This window comes from Bubalus kerabau, chromosome 1 (genome assembly GCF_029407905.1).
Source record: "Bubalus kerabau isolate K-KA32 ecotype Philippines breed swamp buffalo chromosome 1, PCC_UOA_SB_1v2, whole genome shotgun sequence".
In the NCBI taxonomy this organism is placed as follows: domain Eukaryota; kingdom Metazoa; phylum Chordata; class Mammalia; order Artiodactyla; family Bovidae; genus Bubalus; species Bubalus kerabau.
The window spans coordinates 50684850-50701851 of NC_073624.1; the positions used below are offsets into that span (position 1 = coordinate 50684850).

At 46.1% G+C, this 17002-nt stretch overlaps 2 protein-coding genes across 2 annotated transcripts in view; one reads left to right on the top strand and one right to left on the bottom strand.

The window, feature by feature from the left end:
- The window catches only part of SYN3 (synapsin III), a 492105-nt gene that overhangs the window by 145227 nt on the left and 329876 nt on the right, over positions 1–17002 (top strand). Inside the window, exons 5-6 of the mRNA XM_055574733.1 lie at positions 2833–2989; positions 4787–4876. Of these exons, the coding sequence (XP_055430708.1) occupies positions 2833–2989; positions 4787–4876 (247 nt within the window). The remainder of the gene's footprint in view (positions 1–2832; positions 2990–4786; positions 4877–17002) is intronic.
- Positions 7003–17002, bottom strand: part of TIMP3 (TIMP metallopeptidase inhibitor 3) — a 60215-nt gene continuing 50215 nt past the window's right edge. Inside the window, exons 3-5 of the mRNA XM_055574740.1 lie at positions 13153–13264; positions 11976–12097; positions 7003–10891 (exon numbers count right to left, since the gene is read on the bottom strand). Coding sequence (XP_055430715.1) covers positions 10694–10891; positions 11976–12097; positions 13153–13264 — 432 coding nt within the window. The 3' untranslated portion in view covers positions 7003–10693. The remainder of the gene's footprint in view (positions 10892–11975; positions 12098–13152; positions 13265–17002) is intronic.

Consider the following 17002-nt stretch of genomic DNA (forward strand, 5'->3'; position numbering starts at 1 on the left):
TTCAAAGAGTAAGAGAGATGTGGTTTAGAGGTGAGTTCTAGGTGCTCTAGAGAGACAGCACCGTAATATCCGGGACTAGAGTTGGAGCATCCTGAGACAAGGCATCAGAGTTTGGGCACTGGAAGACTTTTACTTCCTCCCAGAGCAGAGTGGAGACCCCAGAGTGAGGCACCAAGTATGCTAGCACCGTTGTGTGGGAGGGAAACTACACTGCTGGGAAGAGGGCATGTCTCGCTGTCGGAACCGGGGCCCCAGGGGACCCTCGGAGCTTCAAAGCAGAGAGCAAAATCAAAAGGGAAAGACTCGGGGAATGGAGAATGTGTTCATATATTTTGTTAAGATTCACAGTCATAAATAAAAAGACAACCAACTAGTAAAACAATACCACACATGACAGGTGAAGGCACCATCAGAGCTCATGTCAATGAGGAAACAGGGAGACCCCATTATTTTTTCCAGTGAGGAAAGATGTAAGAAGACTTCTACAGTAAAGAAAGTACATATGGTTATTAAAAGTATTCAATCTTACTAAAATCATAAAAATGCAAACTGAAACAGAAATGGGGTGCAGGGTATATTTGATAATGGTTTATCAAATTGAAAAATGTATTTTGTAAAAACTGCTGTACTGGTGAGGCTGCAGTGAGTCAGACGCTGGCATGTGCCCTGGTGTTGGGAACATTTAAAAAGGGGTGGTTTTCTGAGCACCTTTAAAAAAGTTGATACCCTTTCACCCAACAGTTCCATTTAGACATTATATTAAAGAAATAATTTTAAATGAGGTCAGTTTATGTGAAAAGATGTGCATGTGTGAAATATTGGAAAGAGGCTACTTGATAATAATAGATGATTGGTTGGCTTAATAGTATATCCATTCAGTGCACTATTAGGAAGCCATTATAAATGATACTTCTGAAGATATTTTGATAGGGAAAAACAGCAAAATCATAATTAATAGAAAACATAAAATCAATTATGAGTATGAATGCATATTATATACATAAAATATATTATTGAGTCATAATGTACACATAAGAAAACACAAATAATATGTGCTTATTATTCTAAAGTTTATTAGAATTTTCTCTGTGTTGAGAATTGCAGATAATTTTGTTTCTTTCTTTCTGTTTTCCAAGGGTGGTTTGGGGTTTTTTTGGTTTTTTTATTTGCACAATGAGCATATATTATTTTTAAAATCAGATAAAAGTAGAAAGTGTTTATAAGTCAGTGCTCCCTTGGTCATCGGATCCCTGTTAGAGACACCGTGTCACCCCTCCTTCCATGTCTGTTGCTGTGAGACACTGCAGAGTGCAGGGCAAAGGGTGGGGCGGCAGGAGGAAAGGAGGGACGCGGTACAGCCTCCTCCTGAGCCGTGGTGTTGCCGGGTGACCTGGGACACGTCATTGCCTGGCTATAGGGCTCCGTTTCCCCGTCTGTAACATGCATTGGTGGGACTTGTTCATCTCTAAGAATGCGGCAGGGATGTAGGCATAGCAGCTCCAAGGTTCTAGCCAACCCCAACCCTAACCACAGTCACATCACTGACTGCTTCTGTGAGTAAATGCCACCCACACTCAGATGTCACCATCCACACGGCCACCTTTAGGATCAGTTACAGCTTAGCCAGGAACACCCTTGCCCTTTTCTTTGGGAATGGGATGTGATGTTTATGTACATCATTTATTCCTTCAACATGTTCTTGTAATGACCCTGATCCTGGGGGCAGGCACCATAAGGCCCAAGCTCAGAGCAATTCAAAAAGTGTCTTTCCTGGGGGCAAGTCTTTTCCCTTTGAGAGTTATTTTAATTTATATTTGAATTATTTTAAAGAACTACAGTTTATTTGAAGCTAAGTGTCTGTGTGTGGATGAGCCAGAGGGATCACACCATTTTAAGTGTAAACCACCTACCTACTGTGAGTCTTGATTTTCTCTGGACTTAGAAGTGAGGAATCCAGGAGCAGGTGGATCCTTGGCAGTGTGAATGAAACACTGTGAATCTACCTGGATCCTTGTGACAGAGGGTAGAGCATGTGGACTTGGAGTCGGATGACCTGTGTTCAAACGTGGCTCTCCTGCTTCCCAGCTTTGTGACTTGGGGAAGTTCACAACGTCTCTGACTTGCAGTGTGTTCCCATCTGTAAATTGGAGACATAGTGCTGACCTTACTCTGGTCTGCTTGTGAGCTTCAGTCAGGATCTTATCTCCAGAGGGACCTGGCAGAGCCTGGCACATTCTCAAGCCACGGCATCACTACTCTTGCTGCTTTCCAGAGGTTGCCACTTGAAAGGGACAAGAAGTGTTGAGGACGCACTAGAAGGAAACTGCGCTGCACCATCATTGTGACCCAGGCCATGAGGCTGTACAGCCCCGGCCCTGCCATTCACCTGCAGTGTGTCTTTGTGAGCAAGTGACCTGCTCTTCCTGAGCCTCTGGGCGCTCGTCTGTGAGGTGGAATTGACAGCAGCAGCATCCACATCCCAGGGCAATAGTGAGGACTCAGTAACTTGTGTACCCGCCATAGTGCCTAGTAAAACCACAGTGTGTTCACTGAATTGTTTGATATGTTTTTATTTTCCATTTGCCAATTAAATACTTGTTCGGTATAAAAAATCTAGAAAACAACCTTAAAAAGAAATAAAGTGTGAGTTGTTTTCAGTCCTTTTACTTTGCATTTGCTGTGTGTTTGCATCTGGTCTTCCTCATCCCCACCCATCCACCCTGTCCCCATTCTGAACTGAGGTGCCATCCCCAGCAGGCTTTGGCTTGGTGTCCTGATTGTCCCGTCAGCCCATCAAGTATGTAACACTGCTGTTGGTCCCTCTCTTGGCAGATCCTTCAAGCCGGACTTCATCCTTGTCCGCCAGCACGCCTACAGCATGGCCCTGGGTGAAGACTACCGCAGCCTGGTCATCGGCCTCCAGTATGGAGGGCTGCCTGCCGTCAACTCCCTCTACTCTGTCTACAATTTTTGCAGCAAGCCCTGGGTGGTAGGTGCAGGGCCAACCTGACTCAGAAGGAAGGGGGAAGCAGGGACTGGCCTCCTGGCCCTGAAATGGACCCATTCCCCAGCAGGGAGGCTCAATAATGAAGGGAGTCTTTTATTTAAAGCAACCGAATAAACAACTTGGATCCCAAACCCCTTCCGGTAGTTATTACCTAACAGATGTTTTATAGCATGGGAGAAGGCAATGGCACCCCACTCCAGTACTCTTGCCTGGAAAATCCATGGATGGAGGAGCCTGGTAGGCTGGAATCCATGGGGTTGCTAAGAGCCAGACACGACTGAGCGACTTCACTTTCACTTTTCTCTTTCATGCATTGGAGAAGGAAATGGCAACCCACTCCAGTATTCTTGCCTGGAGAATCCCAGGGATGGCGGGGCCTGGTGGGCTGCCGTCTATGGGGTCACACAGAGTCGGACACGACTGAAGCAACTTAGCAGCAGCAGCAGCAGCAGCATGGTACAATGTTACGTTATAATATTGTCAGTGGTAAGAGGGGGACCCTACTGCTCTCACTCTTTGAGCATGGTGACAACAAGGTGTCTGCAGAACTGGCACTCAGGAGTTATTGAATGCACGTATGCATTCATTTAGTAGGTATGGATAGTCTTTAACCATTGTTACTATGGCCTTGGTCTCCTTCTCGTTCTTCCCTGACTAAGCTTTTAGGCCTACAACATCCCCGGAAGGGTCCTCAGCGGTATTAGTTCACCATCCTTTTTTTCCCACATAGTCTTGGTGATGGTAGCAAGTACAATTCATTAGTACTAACTGCACTGTGTTGAGCCCTTCATATGCATATTATATTTAATCTTAAAACCACTGTGATGAGTAGGTATTTCTAATATCTCCATTGGACAGAAGAGGAAATTGAAACTTATGTCGCTAGTAGTAAATAGTGAAGCTGGACATTCTCCAAAACTCTTACTTGATTATGGAATTGCTTTCCTTCTCTGGACGTCAGTTTGCTTATCTGTAGAATGAGGGACCCTCCCTCATTTCTCATATTTCTGAGGTCCCTTAAGCCTATTAAACTGACAGCATGTTGCACCACAACGGCAGGCTGCAGCCCAAGAATCTTCCAATCCTGGCATGATGCAGAGAGTTCCTGTTGTCTGTTCTTTCCGTGTGAGCTCTCAGTATTGAGTTTACCCCACAGTCAGTTTGGCACAAGACTTAGCTCCTCTTCCAGCCACTAGACATCCACATTAGGCCTTACACTGCACCTGATTCCTTCTTTCTGGTCAGAGTCTACCTTACTCTTCCCTGCTTTTGTTCACTGACAGCTCCCTTTGCCTGATGGGTGAATTCCCAGCTCTTTGTCCGCTGAGCATCTCTAGCACACAGCTGTCTCACTGCACACTGGAATGCCCTTCCGCCTTCTCTTATATCATCTGCTCCTGAAGTCATCCTTAGCCCTCTTCCAGGTCCCACAAGCCCCTCATTTCCCTCCAGCAAGATGTTATTATCTCAGCCATCTGCCCACAGGCTGTCTTTCCTCCAGACCTGGTCTCACGTGTTCAGTGTGTTGCCCCTGAACACATATAGCTGTGTGTGCTGTTGAGCTCAGTGCTGGGCACAGAATGAGCTCCCAGGGCTGCTGAGCAAGGTGGATGACGGAGGAGACTGAGGATGAATGTCCAGTCCAGGACTCTGGCCTTTATCCTGTGGGCAGGGAGCAGCTACTGGAGCAGATAGGTGCTTGAGGCCTGGGATCCGGTGGGATATTTCTCCATACCAGGTAGCAGTGGCTGACCAATGTTCTGTCATATTCTGTCCTAGTTCTCTCAGCTCATTAAGATCTTCCATTCCCTGGGTCCTGAGAAGTTCCCGCTTGTGGAGCAAACATTTTTCCCCAATCACAAGCCAATGGTGAGTACCTTTTTTCACTCTTAACATTTTTGTGGTATGGAATAAATACAGATGTCCATGTACTCAGTCCGTTTGAATGGAGGAGGTGGGCATGGGGCCTGCTCCCTGACCACCTAGGCTATAAGGAAGAGCTGTGACATCCTGTGGGAACACCTGGCTTTCCAGGGGAAGAGTCAGGTCTCCAGGTGAAATTTCAGGTGGTAGAGTAAATGACAAAGATACACAGCATTCCGTGGGACCCTGGGAATTTTCAGCAAATCGGGACAACTTGAGCTGGCAGTTGGAAACAAAGGTGAAAGATGTTTCTAAGGTAGAATGTTATTTCATGTGAGCCCTGTGCAGGACTTGGTTTCAACTCTTATTTTAATAAAAGCAGTGATATTTTGTTTCCATTAATCATCAAAGGGCAGTTTGCTTCTGCATCCTCTTTGCACTCAAACTTTTGAATATACCCAAGGTTGTCGCTGGGAAGTGGTTGGAGTTTAGCTTGGAATATGTGGGATAGCCTCCCATTTGGAGGGTGGGAAAGGTGAACGTCTTTTTGGGTGTGAGGTGAGGAGCTCTCCATCCCGTGGCCAGAAGAAGTTAGATGGAAGAGTTCTGGGATGCTGGAAAGAGCCCGTGACGTGCCTGCTCTCATTGTCAGTGGTCTTGTTAAACTTGTCAAAGGAATGCAGGGCCATAGCCCCATGCATGCCTTGCAAAGAACACAAGTCGTGGGGCACAAGATGGTTAATAGGGTTCCAACAGTCTGCTTTTAGTCCCAAGCTTAGGCAACTGAGCTTCCAAGTCCTATTTGGAGATACTGATAAGTGTCTCCAAGTGGGGGGACAGTCTAAGCAGGCAAAAATGTTTCTCATTGACTATCTTTGCCTTGTATCTGATCTAGTGAGGTGTCATACCAGCCAGGGTATGCTGGTTGGAATAAGAAGGGGGCATGTTCCAACAAAGTGAGAAACAGTGAAGAAAATTCAGGATTTATCCTCAAACCAGCCTGAGTTTGAATCCCAGTTCTGCCTGCTTACTAGGCTTTGGATCTCTGTGAGCCTCAGCTTCCTTGGTAGAAAACCATGTATGACAGTGGAACCACTTCATTGGGTTGTTGAGATTTAACACGATCATGTGTACAGGGTACTGTGCTTGGTATACAATGCTGCTGCCGCTGCCAAGTCACTTAAGTCGTGTCCAACTCTGTTCGACCCCCATAGACGGCAGCCCACCAGGCTCCCCTGTCCCTGGGATTCTCCAGGCAAGAACACTGGAGTGGGTTGCCATTTCCTTCTCCAATGCATGAAAGTGAAAAGTGAAAGTGAAGTCGCTCAGTCATGTCTGACTCCTAGAGACCCCATGGACTCCAGCCTACCAGGCTCCTCCGTCCATGGGATTTTTCCAGGCAAGAGTACTGGAGTGGGGTGTCATTGCCTTCTCAGTGGCATACAATAGGTGCTCAAAATAGAGTAGTTTTAAAATTGGGGCAAAGACATACCTTGAAACATTGTCAACAGTGGGATAATATTTGGGTGAAGGGTTTGCCGCCAACCCAGCCCATTGAGGGTGACAGGCCCAGCTGTAAGTTCTGAGTGGGGCCGGGGAGGTAGGGAGGAGGGTGTTGCACGGCTGTGGTGAGTTCCTGGCATTCCCAACTAGGCCAAGTCATACTTGAAATTCCAGGCAGGCATTTGGCATCAAGGACTGCTGTTTGAGCCTCCCCCTCCAACTTCCACTAGGTTGAGATTCTAAGAAAGAAAATAGGGAAGGCTAAGTCAGGGCTCCAGTAGCAGCAGCAAGTCAGGGCTCCAGTCTGGGAATACCCGAACCACTATCAGGTAATTAGATGTTGATCCAGATTCCATAGAACTGGGGCGAACCCTGGTCGTAGAATTGGGGAGGAAGGTCAGGGCTGGTTAGCCGCCACAGGAAGTCTAGGATACTTCTCCTGAAAATGCTCCCGCCTGGGGAAAGGGCTGGGGCAGGGTGGGTCCATACTGTGGAATTGAAAGGAGGGAAGGGACTGTTCACAGGCCAGGGGCCAAAGCAGGCAGGACCTGACTTCTGAGACCCTCTGTGGTCCCTATAACCCCCAAGGGCGGTCAGGACACAAAGAAGCAAGAGACTGCAGGTATGTGATAGAAATAAAACCACTTTACTGTTTAGAATAAAGGACACACTATAAAAAGTGAACATTATGCAACATTACAAGACAATATACATTCTCGGAATATAAAATTCATAAATAACATGGAGGAAAACTGTAAACAGTGCTACAAAATTTAGCAACAAATACATTCCTTCCAGACAGGGTTTTCTCTAGTTGATTTCTTTCCATCACTTCTGGCTCTCAGGACAGCAGACCGGCTAAGGAGGAAGGAGGGTGGTGCCTGGGAGAATTTATGAAGCCCCTCCCCTCGGACCGTGAGCCCTTCTTGTGCCTCCCAGGAGCCCGTTTGGAAGCTGTTTATATCCGTCTCCCCAGCACGCGCCCATTGTGTTTTGTTTTTGCTGTCAGAATTTTTAAAGTGTTTTTCTTGTGTAAAACTATTTTAGTGATATTTTTACTTTCACAGCCAGGAGCCAAACGCTTGGGTGTTATTTTTGGTTAATCCATGTTGCTGGTCAGTGAGCACATGATGAAGGACAGAGGCAGGAGAGGTTGTTGTCTCTTGGGGACCACAGTTTCTCTGAGACAACTGTTCCAATAAGTCATTTTTTTTAATTGCTCAAGAACCCTCATTTTTTTGTATGAAAAATGGTGCTCATGGGCTGTAGCCTGATTGCCATTATGTGTCTGGGGCTGTGCAAGGGTAAAAAGCACAGGAGTCTCCCAGTGCTGGCCAGATGGAGCACTGGCCTGAGAGGCGAGAGCCTAGGTGTGGTGCCTCCTGCATAGGGAGGCAGAAGAGATGGCCAGAGGAGGCCAAGACATCTCAGAATCACAGGTCCCATGGCCCTGGATTTTTAGGTGAAATCATGGCTTCTCAATGGGTTGGACAAATGGACTAGAGGGAAAAAGGAATGGGAATGACCAGCAGAGTGCCCAGGGCCAGTTGATAACAGGGCAAGGATGTGAATGTACTTGCTATTTTTTCTCTTCTCCTTCGTAGTCCAGAAAGCACTAGGATGCCAACAGGGAAGAGTCCAGAGGACTCTCCAGTGCTCGCTGCTTCTAGTTCCCCTATTTGCCAATCTAGCTGCCTGCACAGTAGAAGTCTTTACCCTCCATTCCACTGTAGAATTTGATTCAGAAAAATGGCGGCATGTGGGTTTTGTTTTTTTCTTTTCTCTTAAACACAGTGTACACATATTACAGCCTACACATGACATAAGATTTAGCAAAATAAAACGTTCATGAAATGAATGAAATACAGAAGTGTCTCAGCTACATAAATGACTTTAAATTATACAGTAAGTGAACAGGTGAAATAAACAAAGCTATAGCTTATAGAAAGCTCAAAAACCGCCCTCTGACATCACTTTGCAAAGGACCCTTCTTTGCTCAGGACCTGCTGTTCTCCTCACCAGGGCCTGGCAGATGGGACTGTGGTTCCACCAACTTTTCAGAGGGAAACTTCAGGTGATTCAGGCTCAGGCCTCACCTCAAGTCTCTCTTTGTGTGAATGGAGGTGACCCCACCAGGGACCAAGAATAGCCAGATGCCTCATGGAGTCACACTGATGTCCAGTTGTGGGAGGGCACCTGTGCAAATCGGGTTAGGGCTTCCACCTTGTAGGACTTTGAGGTTCAAATTAAGAAAATCTTAAAACACCAACTCTGGGGCTTACCCCTTAAAAACCACTGGCCTGCTGAACTCAGCTCCTTCTGCTTATGCTGCCCCACTGAGAGCAAAGTCTCCTGTTTCCTGCATGCCAAATGTCCCCACCACAAGGTGAAAGGTACTAGGTAATGAGACCAGTCTGGAGGAAATCAGATGCCTTGACTGCCTTCTCGCTCTGAGGTTCTGCCAAACACCTTGCCTGGGCATTTGTGTTTGTGAGCGAGACATTACATTGTGTTGTCTGCTGCTTTTTTTTCTCCTGTTTAAATTGGCAGCTCTGTTTCCTAAAGTGGAATGAACTGAAGATACAAATACTAATAGAGTACAAATACCCATAATCTGAAAAAAAGAGACAGAGCCATCATGTTAAATGTAACCATCCTACCATCCTCAATTCTGTAAAATATACATTATCACCTACTCTTGGCATCTCACTTTCAACACTAAAACTTAAAATAATTTTATTTAATCAGAGAATTTATATTATAGTTTTATTTCAAAAAACACAACAAAAACCCTACAGCTGTTTGCAAAGTCAGGTTTTCCCAGTGACCACCACTTTTAATTCTATGAGGTGAGGGCCTTAGGATGTGTCATTCACTCGCCAGTAAGCTACAGGAAAAGGAGCAAGTTGTCCCCAAACCAAGAAAATGTGGCCATCTAACCAAGGCAGATACTGCAGCTTTCCTTCCTGTGCCCAGGCCCAGACCCACACTAACTCGCATCTCCCATCTGAGCCAGCCAGTAAAGGCAGTTAAATGAAGGCCCCAAACATGAAGCAGGAGAAAAGGAGGACAGAGGTCAGATGACCCCAATTAGAGGGATGCTGAGGGTGCTCAGAAATTCAAATTTTAATTAAAATGAAAAAAAAAAAGATCAACTTGGAATGTCATGATTTTCTTCAAACAAGCAACAACAACAAAATAGAAGAGATTAAGCTATTGGCATATTTAACAGCATTGAACAGAATTCTGTGTCCTGTAAAAAAAAAAAAAAATTAGCTTATGTCCCCACGTGGGTATATGTAAATGTGTATGCAAACACACCCCCCCTAGGTGAACTAAAATGCTAGTTTGGAAATAATATCCTCTACCCAAATCTACTTGTTCTATATCTGTGGATAGTGTACGGTGTTCGTATTTCTCCGATTTATATAAAGGCAAGCTCCTGGCCAGATCTACCAAAGACGTTTCCAGGAGGAAATCTTGTGGGCAGTGAGAAGAGGAAAGACATTCATCTTAGTCTCTCACCTGAGCTTTTGTCTAAGGCACATTGCCTCCTGACCTCAGGCAGATGTTTAAGTCTTCATCAACTAAGAAAATTCTGTTACTCTGGCCTGGCTGCTTGCTCCAGACTCAGAAACATCTGGTCAACCCAAGCATCAGTGGGCTGGGGGAACTGTGTGTGCTGCATCATCCAGACCCTCTTGCAGTTTCTTCCTTCCCTCCCTCAGTCTCATGTGCAGACACAGACAGACACAGTCTGGTAAGGACATGCAGTAGCATCTCCTCGGTGTATAAGATCTTCTGCGTACCTTGAGTCTATCTGCTGGCTGCCCTTGACTGATTTGAAACAGTTGGCTTTTCAGCAGCTTCCTTGTCTGTGTCCTTAACGTACTGAGGAAGAGGGTAGAGAAGGGCAAAGGGAGGAGAGTCTGGGAGATGGTGAGATGGGGAAGAAGAAAGAAGGGTAGATATTACAATGCCCTAATCGGGTAGTTTTTCAATTTTTGTTTTCCTAAAAAAATATAGATTATATCATCACGAAGAAGAGGAGTACCCATTCCTCATTCTTTCTGGCATGACACCAAAAATTTCCGGGTGGAAATGGGTGATGTCAAAAACCAAAAAGAAAGGGAGGGGTGGGGCCAGGAGGATGGTTCCAAATAAACTCCATATGACAGCATAGATTTTCCTCTAAGTGTTCGAAGTGCTAAATTTGCAAGAAAACAGGCACTAATTTCATTGTCATCATCTGAGAAGAGTTAGTGTCCAAGGGAAGCTCAGTGGGAAGGGAGGGAAGTGAGGTGGGGCCGGGTCTGATGCTCAGGGGTCTGTGGCATTGATGATGCTTTTGTCCGGGGGTGCCCATCCTCGGTACCAGCTACAGTATCCACCCTTCTGCCGGATGCAAGCGTAGTGTTTGGACTGGTAGCCAGGGTAGCCGAAATTGGAGAGCATGTCGGTCCAGAGACACTCGTTCTTGGAGGTTACAAAGCAAGGCAGGTAGTAGCAGGATTTGATCTGCAGTGAGATAAAAGCCAAAGGTTGGTGGGCTCCGCCAGGGTGGACTTAGGCCTGATGTGAGGTCTCTGTGGTGGAGCCCAGCCACATCCCTCCCTTAGCGAGGACAATATAAATAACACTCACCAATATTTATTGAGCACCTACTATGTACCAGACATTCTGCTAAGTGCTTCCATCTTATTCTTTAATTCTCATAACTGATTTATCTCCCTTTTACAAACAGTAGAGCCTCAGAGAGGTTAAGTAACTTGCCCCAAGTCACACAGCCAGAAAGTGGTAGAATTAGATATTTGGGAGAGCTTTTCCTCTCAAGTGGTAACAGGCAAGCATGGGAGTTCTTAACAGTTGTAGGGAACTGAGAAATCAAAAAGATTAAAGCATAAAGATGTAGAGTCCAGCTGCCGTAGGCTGGAAATCAGACAGTGAGCTGTGTGACTTAGGCCTAGCTACTCTCTGGGCCTTTTGCAGATGTTTCCTCATCTGCAAAATAGGGATAATTAAAACTGTACTAGTAGTAATCACTGTTGTCCCAATTTTGCAGAGTTGTCATGAGAATTAACTGAGAGACTGGCCCAGCTGCCTCCTACAGCAGCAAGGCTGTGGGCCCTAACTCTGTGCTTGGGTCAAGAAGTTGGGCCAGGTTGAAGAGTGACCTTCTGAAGCAAGTGGTATCAGCAGTCCGGTACCAGTTAAGCCGCCCTGGGTGGGGGCCACCAGTGAGTCAGCTGCCTAAGCAAACCCACTTGGGACTTGGCAGGACTTGCCATTAAGGATCCTGTACCTTCTACAACCTTGAGTCACAGTGCGGAGCGGGGGGTCAAGAATGCTGAAGAGCCCTCATGCCCCAGCAGCTGCCAAGTGGGCAGCACAAATTACAGCAGAAAGGCATTCTTTCCTCTCCCTCTTTGCTGCTCAGCATAGGCGCAACATTGCTTGCCACCCCTGCTCAGACCTGCCCCTCTGCCCAGGCCTGACACGCACGCCCTTCCCAGCCCAAGGGCCCAGTGCCCAGTTCTGGAGGAGCTGGTGTTTCTAGGGCTGCCAGCCAGCAGCCCCCCTGTCTGCTGTCCCTGAGGCTTACCTTGCAGTTACAGCCCAGGTGATATCGATAGTTCAGCCCCTTGCGCTGGGAGAGGGTGAGCTGGTCCCACCTCTCCACGAAGTTACACAGTCCTGTGTACATCTTGCCATCATAGACTCGGCCTAGAGTAGGAAAGGGACAAGGGCAGAGTTATTTTGCCCAGAACCCAGCCAGAAGAGAAGGAATTCATACCTACTGAGTAACCTCCTTAGGCCAGGAAATGTATGTACTACGTACTTTACAGTCCCATGATTTTATTTCATCCTCTCCAACACCTTTTAGGATGGATTGTATACCCATTTTCCAAATGCAGAAAATTAAGCTTGGAGAGGTTAAACGATGTGTGGAAGGTCCACAAACCCAGTGAGCACTGGAGCTCGGGTCAGAGACCAACTGTTCTCTTCTCACATCAATGGCTTTTTGGTCTTGCTTTTGTTTTTTTCCTTTTCTCCACTGATTGCCTAAAGGTGGACAGCTTTAAAAGACGACCTAATAGGTTGACTGAGATGTGGAGAGCAATAGGTACTAGCAGTTTCTTTTTTCTTATCGTAAAGCTGAGAAATTGCAAAACCAGGAGATTTTCTCCACAGTCAGTGGTAGAACGGAGACTAAAACCCAGCCTCATAAAGCAACTGTACTCCAATAAAAATTAATTTTATTTATTTATTTTTTAATATAAATTTATTTATTTTAATTGGAGGTTAATTACTTTACAATATTGTATTGGTTTTGCCATACATCAACATGAATCTGCCCCAGGTATACTCGTGTTCCCCATCCCGAACCCCGCTCCCTCCTCCCTCCCCATACCATCCCTCTGGGTCATCCCAGTGCACCAGCCCCAAGCAACCAGTATCATGTATCGAACTTGGACTGGCGATTCGTTTCATATATGATATTATACATGTTTCAATGCCATTCTCCCAAATCACCCCACCCTTTCCCTCTCCCTCTCCCACAGAGTCCAAAAGAGTAAAACCCAGCCTCACGTAGAAACTTTAAGCTCCCACCACTGGCCGAGTAAGATAGACTCAACTCTAGATAACTCCTTACAATTCAGCGGGCACATCACCAGGGACCTGAAAACACTGCTCGGTCTACAACTCCTTCATCTTCTGAACTGACGAGCAGTGGACCTTGGCCAAACCCTGACCTAGATGCCGGAGTTGGCCATTACCTGTCAGCAGGTACTGGTACTTGTTGACCTCAAGCTTAAGGCCACAGAGACTTTCAGAAGCTTCTGTGTGGATGTACTGCACATGGGGCATCTTGGTGAATCCTCGGTACATCTGTGGGCAGAAGGAATGTCATGAGAGGAGGACCAGACCTCAGAACACATGCCATCATTTGGGTTGTGGGATCGGATTTCCTTTATAGGCCACTGTGGCCAGTCACTGAACTACCTACCCAAGGGTCTTCACTCCAGAGACAAAGCCACCTGCTCCTCTCTCTTCTGAGCCATGGTTGGTGCCTTCCCCAAGAAACCTTCCCATCCAGCCAGTCACACCTCCCACTCCATGTTATAGGTGAGGAGCCCAAGGCCCAGGCAGGTTACGTGGCTTGTCTTAAGGGCACACGGCTGGTATGTGGCAGAGACAGGAATGTAAGCAGGAGAACTTGTTCTTAACCATTATCCTATGCTGTCTCCCTGGCAGCCTCACAAGCTCATGGCTAAGGGCCTGTGATGCAGGCAGGTGCCATTTATAGCTATGTGCCTCCTTCATCAGCATGTGCTCAGAGCCACCAGTGTGAACATCATGGAGGCTGAAACCACTTGGCGATTCCAGGTCTAGTCCACGAGCATTCTGCAGGCCCTGATCTGCTGAGACAACTGTTAACCTTGTGAGCTGGCAGGGGTGGGAGGGGGCACCGAGGTGCTGCCGAATCCCATTATCCCCCAGTTCTTAGCCCTGGATGGCTGGTGGTCTCTGGGATTATCCCAAGGGTTTCCAATAAGACAGTGTTGCTGCTTTAGTTCTGGTATGCATTATTAATTTACTTAGAGTAATTAATAAAAAGCCAGACATCACCTCACTGGTGTCTCATCTAAGTGTCTCGCATTCAATCTAATAGGCTGTTTTTTTCCTCCCTGTTTTCTTTTAAGTGGTGATTGCCTGGCGGGGGTAGGTGGTCCATGAGCCGCCCCCACCCCCCGCCCCGCCATCGTAATGGGTTTGTTGGACTCACAGGGTTTGGGAGCTACTTCCTTTTTAAGGGGAGTACTGTTCTAATTGTGTACAACCATCAGTGCAGGTGCTTTTAATTTACCTGGCCTCCCTTTGCAACCCTCTTCTCCCTCGAGGCTCTCCAGCTAAACAAGGAAATGCAGCCAAGAGCAGGGGGTGGGGGCGACTTCTGTTTTCACTCAGTTTTCAGTTATGCCGTGGGGCAGCGGGGGCATGTCCCATCCTACCCCCCAGTTCCTCAGTGGTGGATGGTGCCTCTCTTGCTCTAATAGGAACCGTACCTAAGAGGGCTGCTGTGTGCATGCCATTATGTGTGGCCCTGGGAGAACATCCCTTGCATTTATTTACTCCCAGACCCAGCAACTTCTCATTTTGGTGTGGATTACCCTTGCCTTTTTGGCAAGTGTTCTAACTCAGTACTTGCTCTAGGGTTTTACAGGACAGCCTACTGGAGCCTCAGTTTATTCCATGTTGGTCTGTTCCCTTTATCTCCTCTCTGGTTTATGAGTGAGAATCCAGCCCCTGCCCAGTAAGAACTCAACTTGTTGAAATCAGCTTAGCATCATTGCTACTTTTCAACTGAAGAACACCTTATTTTAACATGGTTTCTAGCACTTAAACACAAAGTCAGAATCTTAATACATTATAAATGACTGAGTCTGACAAATACAGAGCTGCCTTTTAAGGTCAATTCTGAAAATAACAATACATTTGTAGTAAATGTATGGTAAAGTTAGGCAGATTTTTACTCATTTTGTTGTCTTTTTTTTATATTAATCTAGCTTAATCTAAATATCGATCCTAAAGTAGTAGTATGTCTGTAGCCATAGAGACCTAGAATTGGTTTGAAAAATTTAGAAGGGTTATAACAGGTTTATAATGTCCTAAAATCAGAGAATCTCAGAATTGGAAACGTGGTTAATCTAGTCCAGCCAATGCAATGGAAGATTAATGGTAAACTCAGGTTCTATAGACAGACAGCTAGAGTCTGTATCTTGTCTCTGCTATTTATTAGCTTCTTGGAAGGTTGTTTACTATCTTTGGGCCTCAGTTTCTTCATCTCTAAAATGGGGCAAATCACCTGATGCAAAGAACTGACTCATTGAAAAAACTATGATCCTAGGAAAGATTGAGGGCAAGAGGAGAACGGGGTGACAGAGGATGAGATGGTTGGATGGCATCACTGACTCAGTGGACATGAGTTTGAGCAAACTCCAGGAGATGGTGAAGGACAGGGAAGCCTGGCACACTGCAGTCCGGGGGTTGCAAAGAGCTGAACATGACTTAGTGACTAAACAACAACCAACTGACTTTATAAGGTGTTTTTGAGAATTAAATGCCTTAGAATAGCACCTGGCACACATTTAGTTAAAGTTGGCTTAAAACAAGTTTTACTGAAGTTTGTCATGAGCAGACAGAATTTGGTCCCCTTCTTCCTACATGTCTTGCCCAGCTTCGTCTCTTGGTACAAATACTTAAAGCTGGTTTCAGAAGTAGGCAGGTTGCTCCTTCCCCACTCCCCACTGACTTTATTGAGGTATGATTGACAGATAAAAAATGTATCAAAAGGGTAAGGTATGCAAGGGTTATTTTGATATATGTATACGATGTGATTACCACAAGGAAGCTAGTTAACACATCCATAACCTCACATAGTTACCTTTTTATGTATGAGAACACTTAACATCTCTCTCAGCAACTTTCTGGCATGTCCTACAATGTTGTTGACTATAGTCCCAATGCTGTCCATTAGATCTCCAGAACTCACACATACCTCAGTACTGAAAGTCTGTAACCTTTCACCAACATCTCCCATTTTCTGCGTCTCCTAGATCCTGATAACCACCATTCCACTCGCTGTTTCTAAGAATTCTACTTTTTTTAGATTTCACAAATAAATGAGGCTATGTAATATTTTTCTTTCCATGTCTGGCTTATTATACTTAGCATAATGTCCTCCAGGTTCACCCAAATTGTCACAAATGACAAATTTTCCTTTTTTGAGGCTGAATAATATTCATTATAATATTTTATTGCTATATATATACACATATATATGCATACCCACACACCACACTGGACTTTACAAGCCCCTCGGCCTCGCTTCATGATAGTAAGTACATGAAGTTCCAAGAACTTCTTAACTTCCCTTGGAGTGAAGGAACAAGTAATGTGAGAAAGAAATTTCTGAGTTTGGGGAGTTTTACCTATTTCTCACGGAATGTCGTCTGGTCTTTATCCATATTCGCAGCGTGAACTGTCACCATGATGTCAGATATTTCTGGCTTGCCTGTGGAGGGTCAGCACTGTGCTGGACGCTGCTTTATAGCCTGAACTCATTTAAACTCACGCTGCTTCCTATAAGCAGTCGCGTTTCAGAGGCAGTAGAAACCTGCCTGGAGCACCAAGTGCATGGACTTTCTCTCACAGATCGGGCTGTCTGGCTGGGGAGGCAGAGTACACGAGAGCAGAGTCACAGGCGTTGGGCTGTGGAGGGCTCCCCTTCCCTGTGGGCTGGCCGGAGGGAGGGGGAGAGCAGGGAGGGGTGGCCAGAAAGGCTTCCAGCTGCAGCTTCAAAGGCGAGATGCTGCCATTGCTCATTTTGATTAGACAAAGCCCTGAAGGAAGGAAGTCCTGGGGGCCAGGCAATCCGATTGTCCAGCAGATCTGTCCTCCCCAGGGTCAGGACGTGCACAGCACATGACCAGCGGGCCTTCCCATGGGACTTTCCCCGAGACCAGCTGGGACATCATGTCCCCCACATGCTCTCCCCTGTAGCCAGTCTGAGAGAGGGTTTTACTTGGCATAAACTATAGTCACAGCAAAGCAGATGCTTTCTCA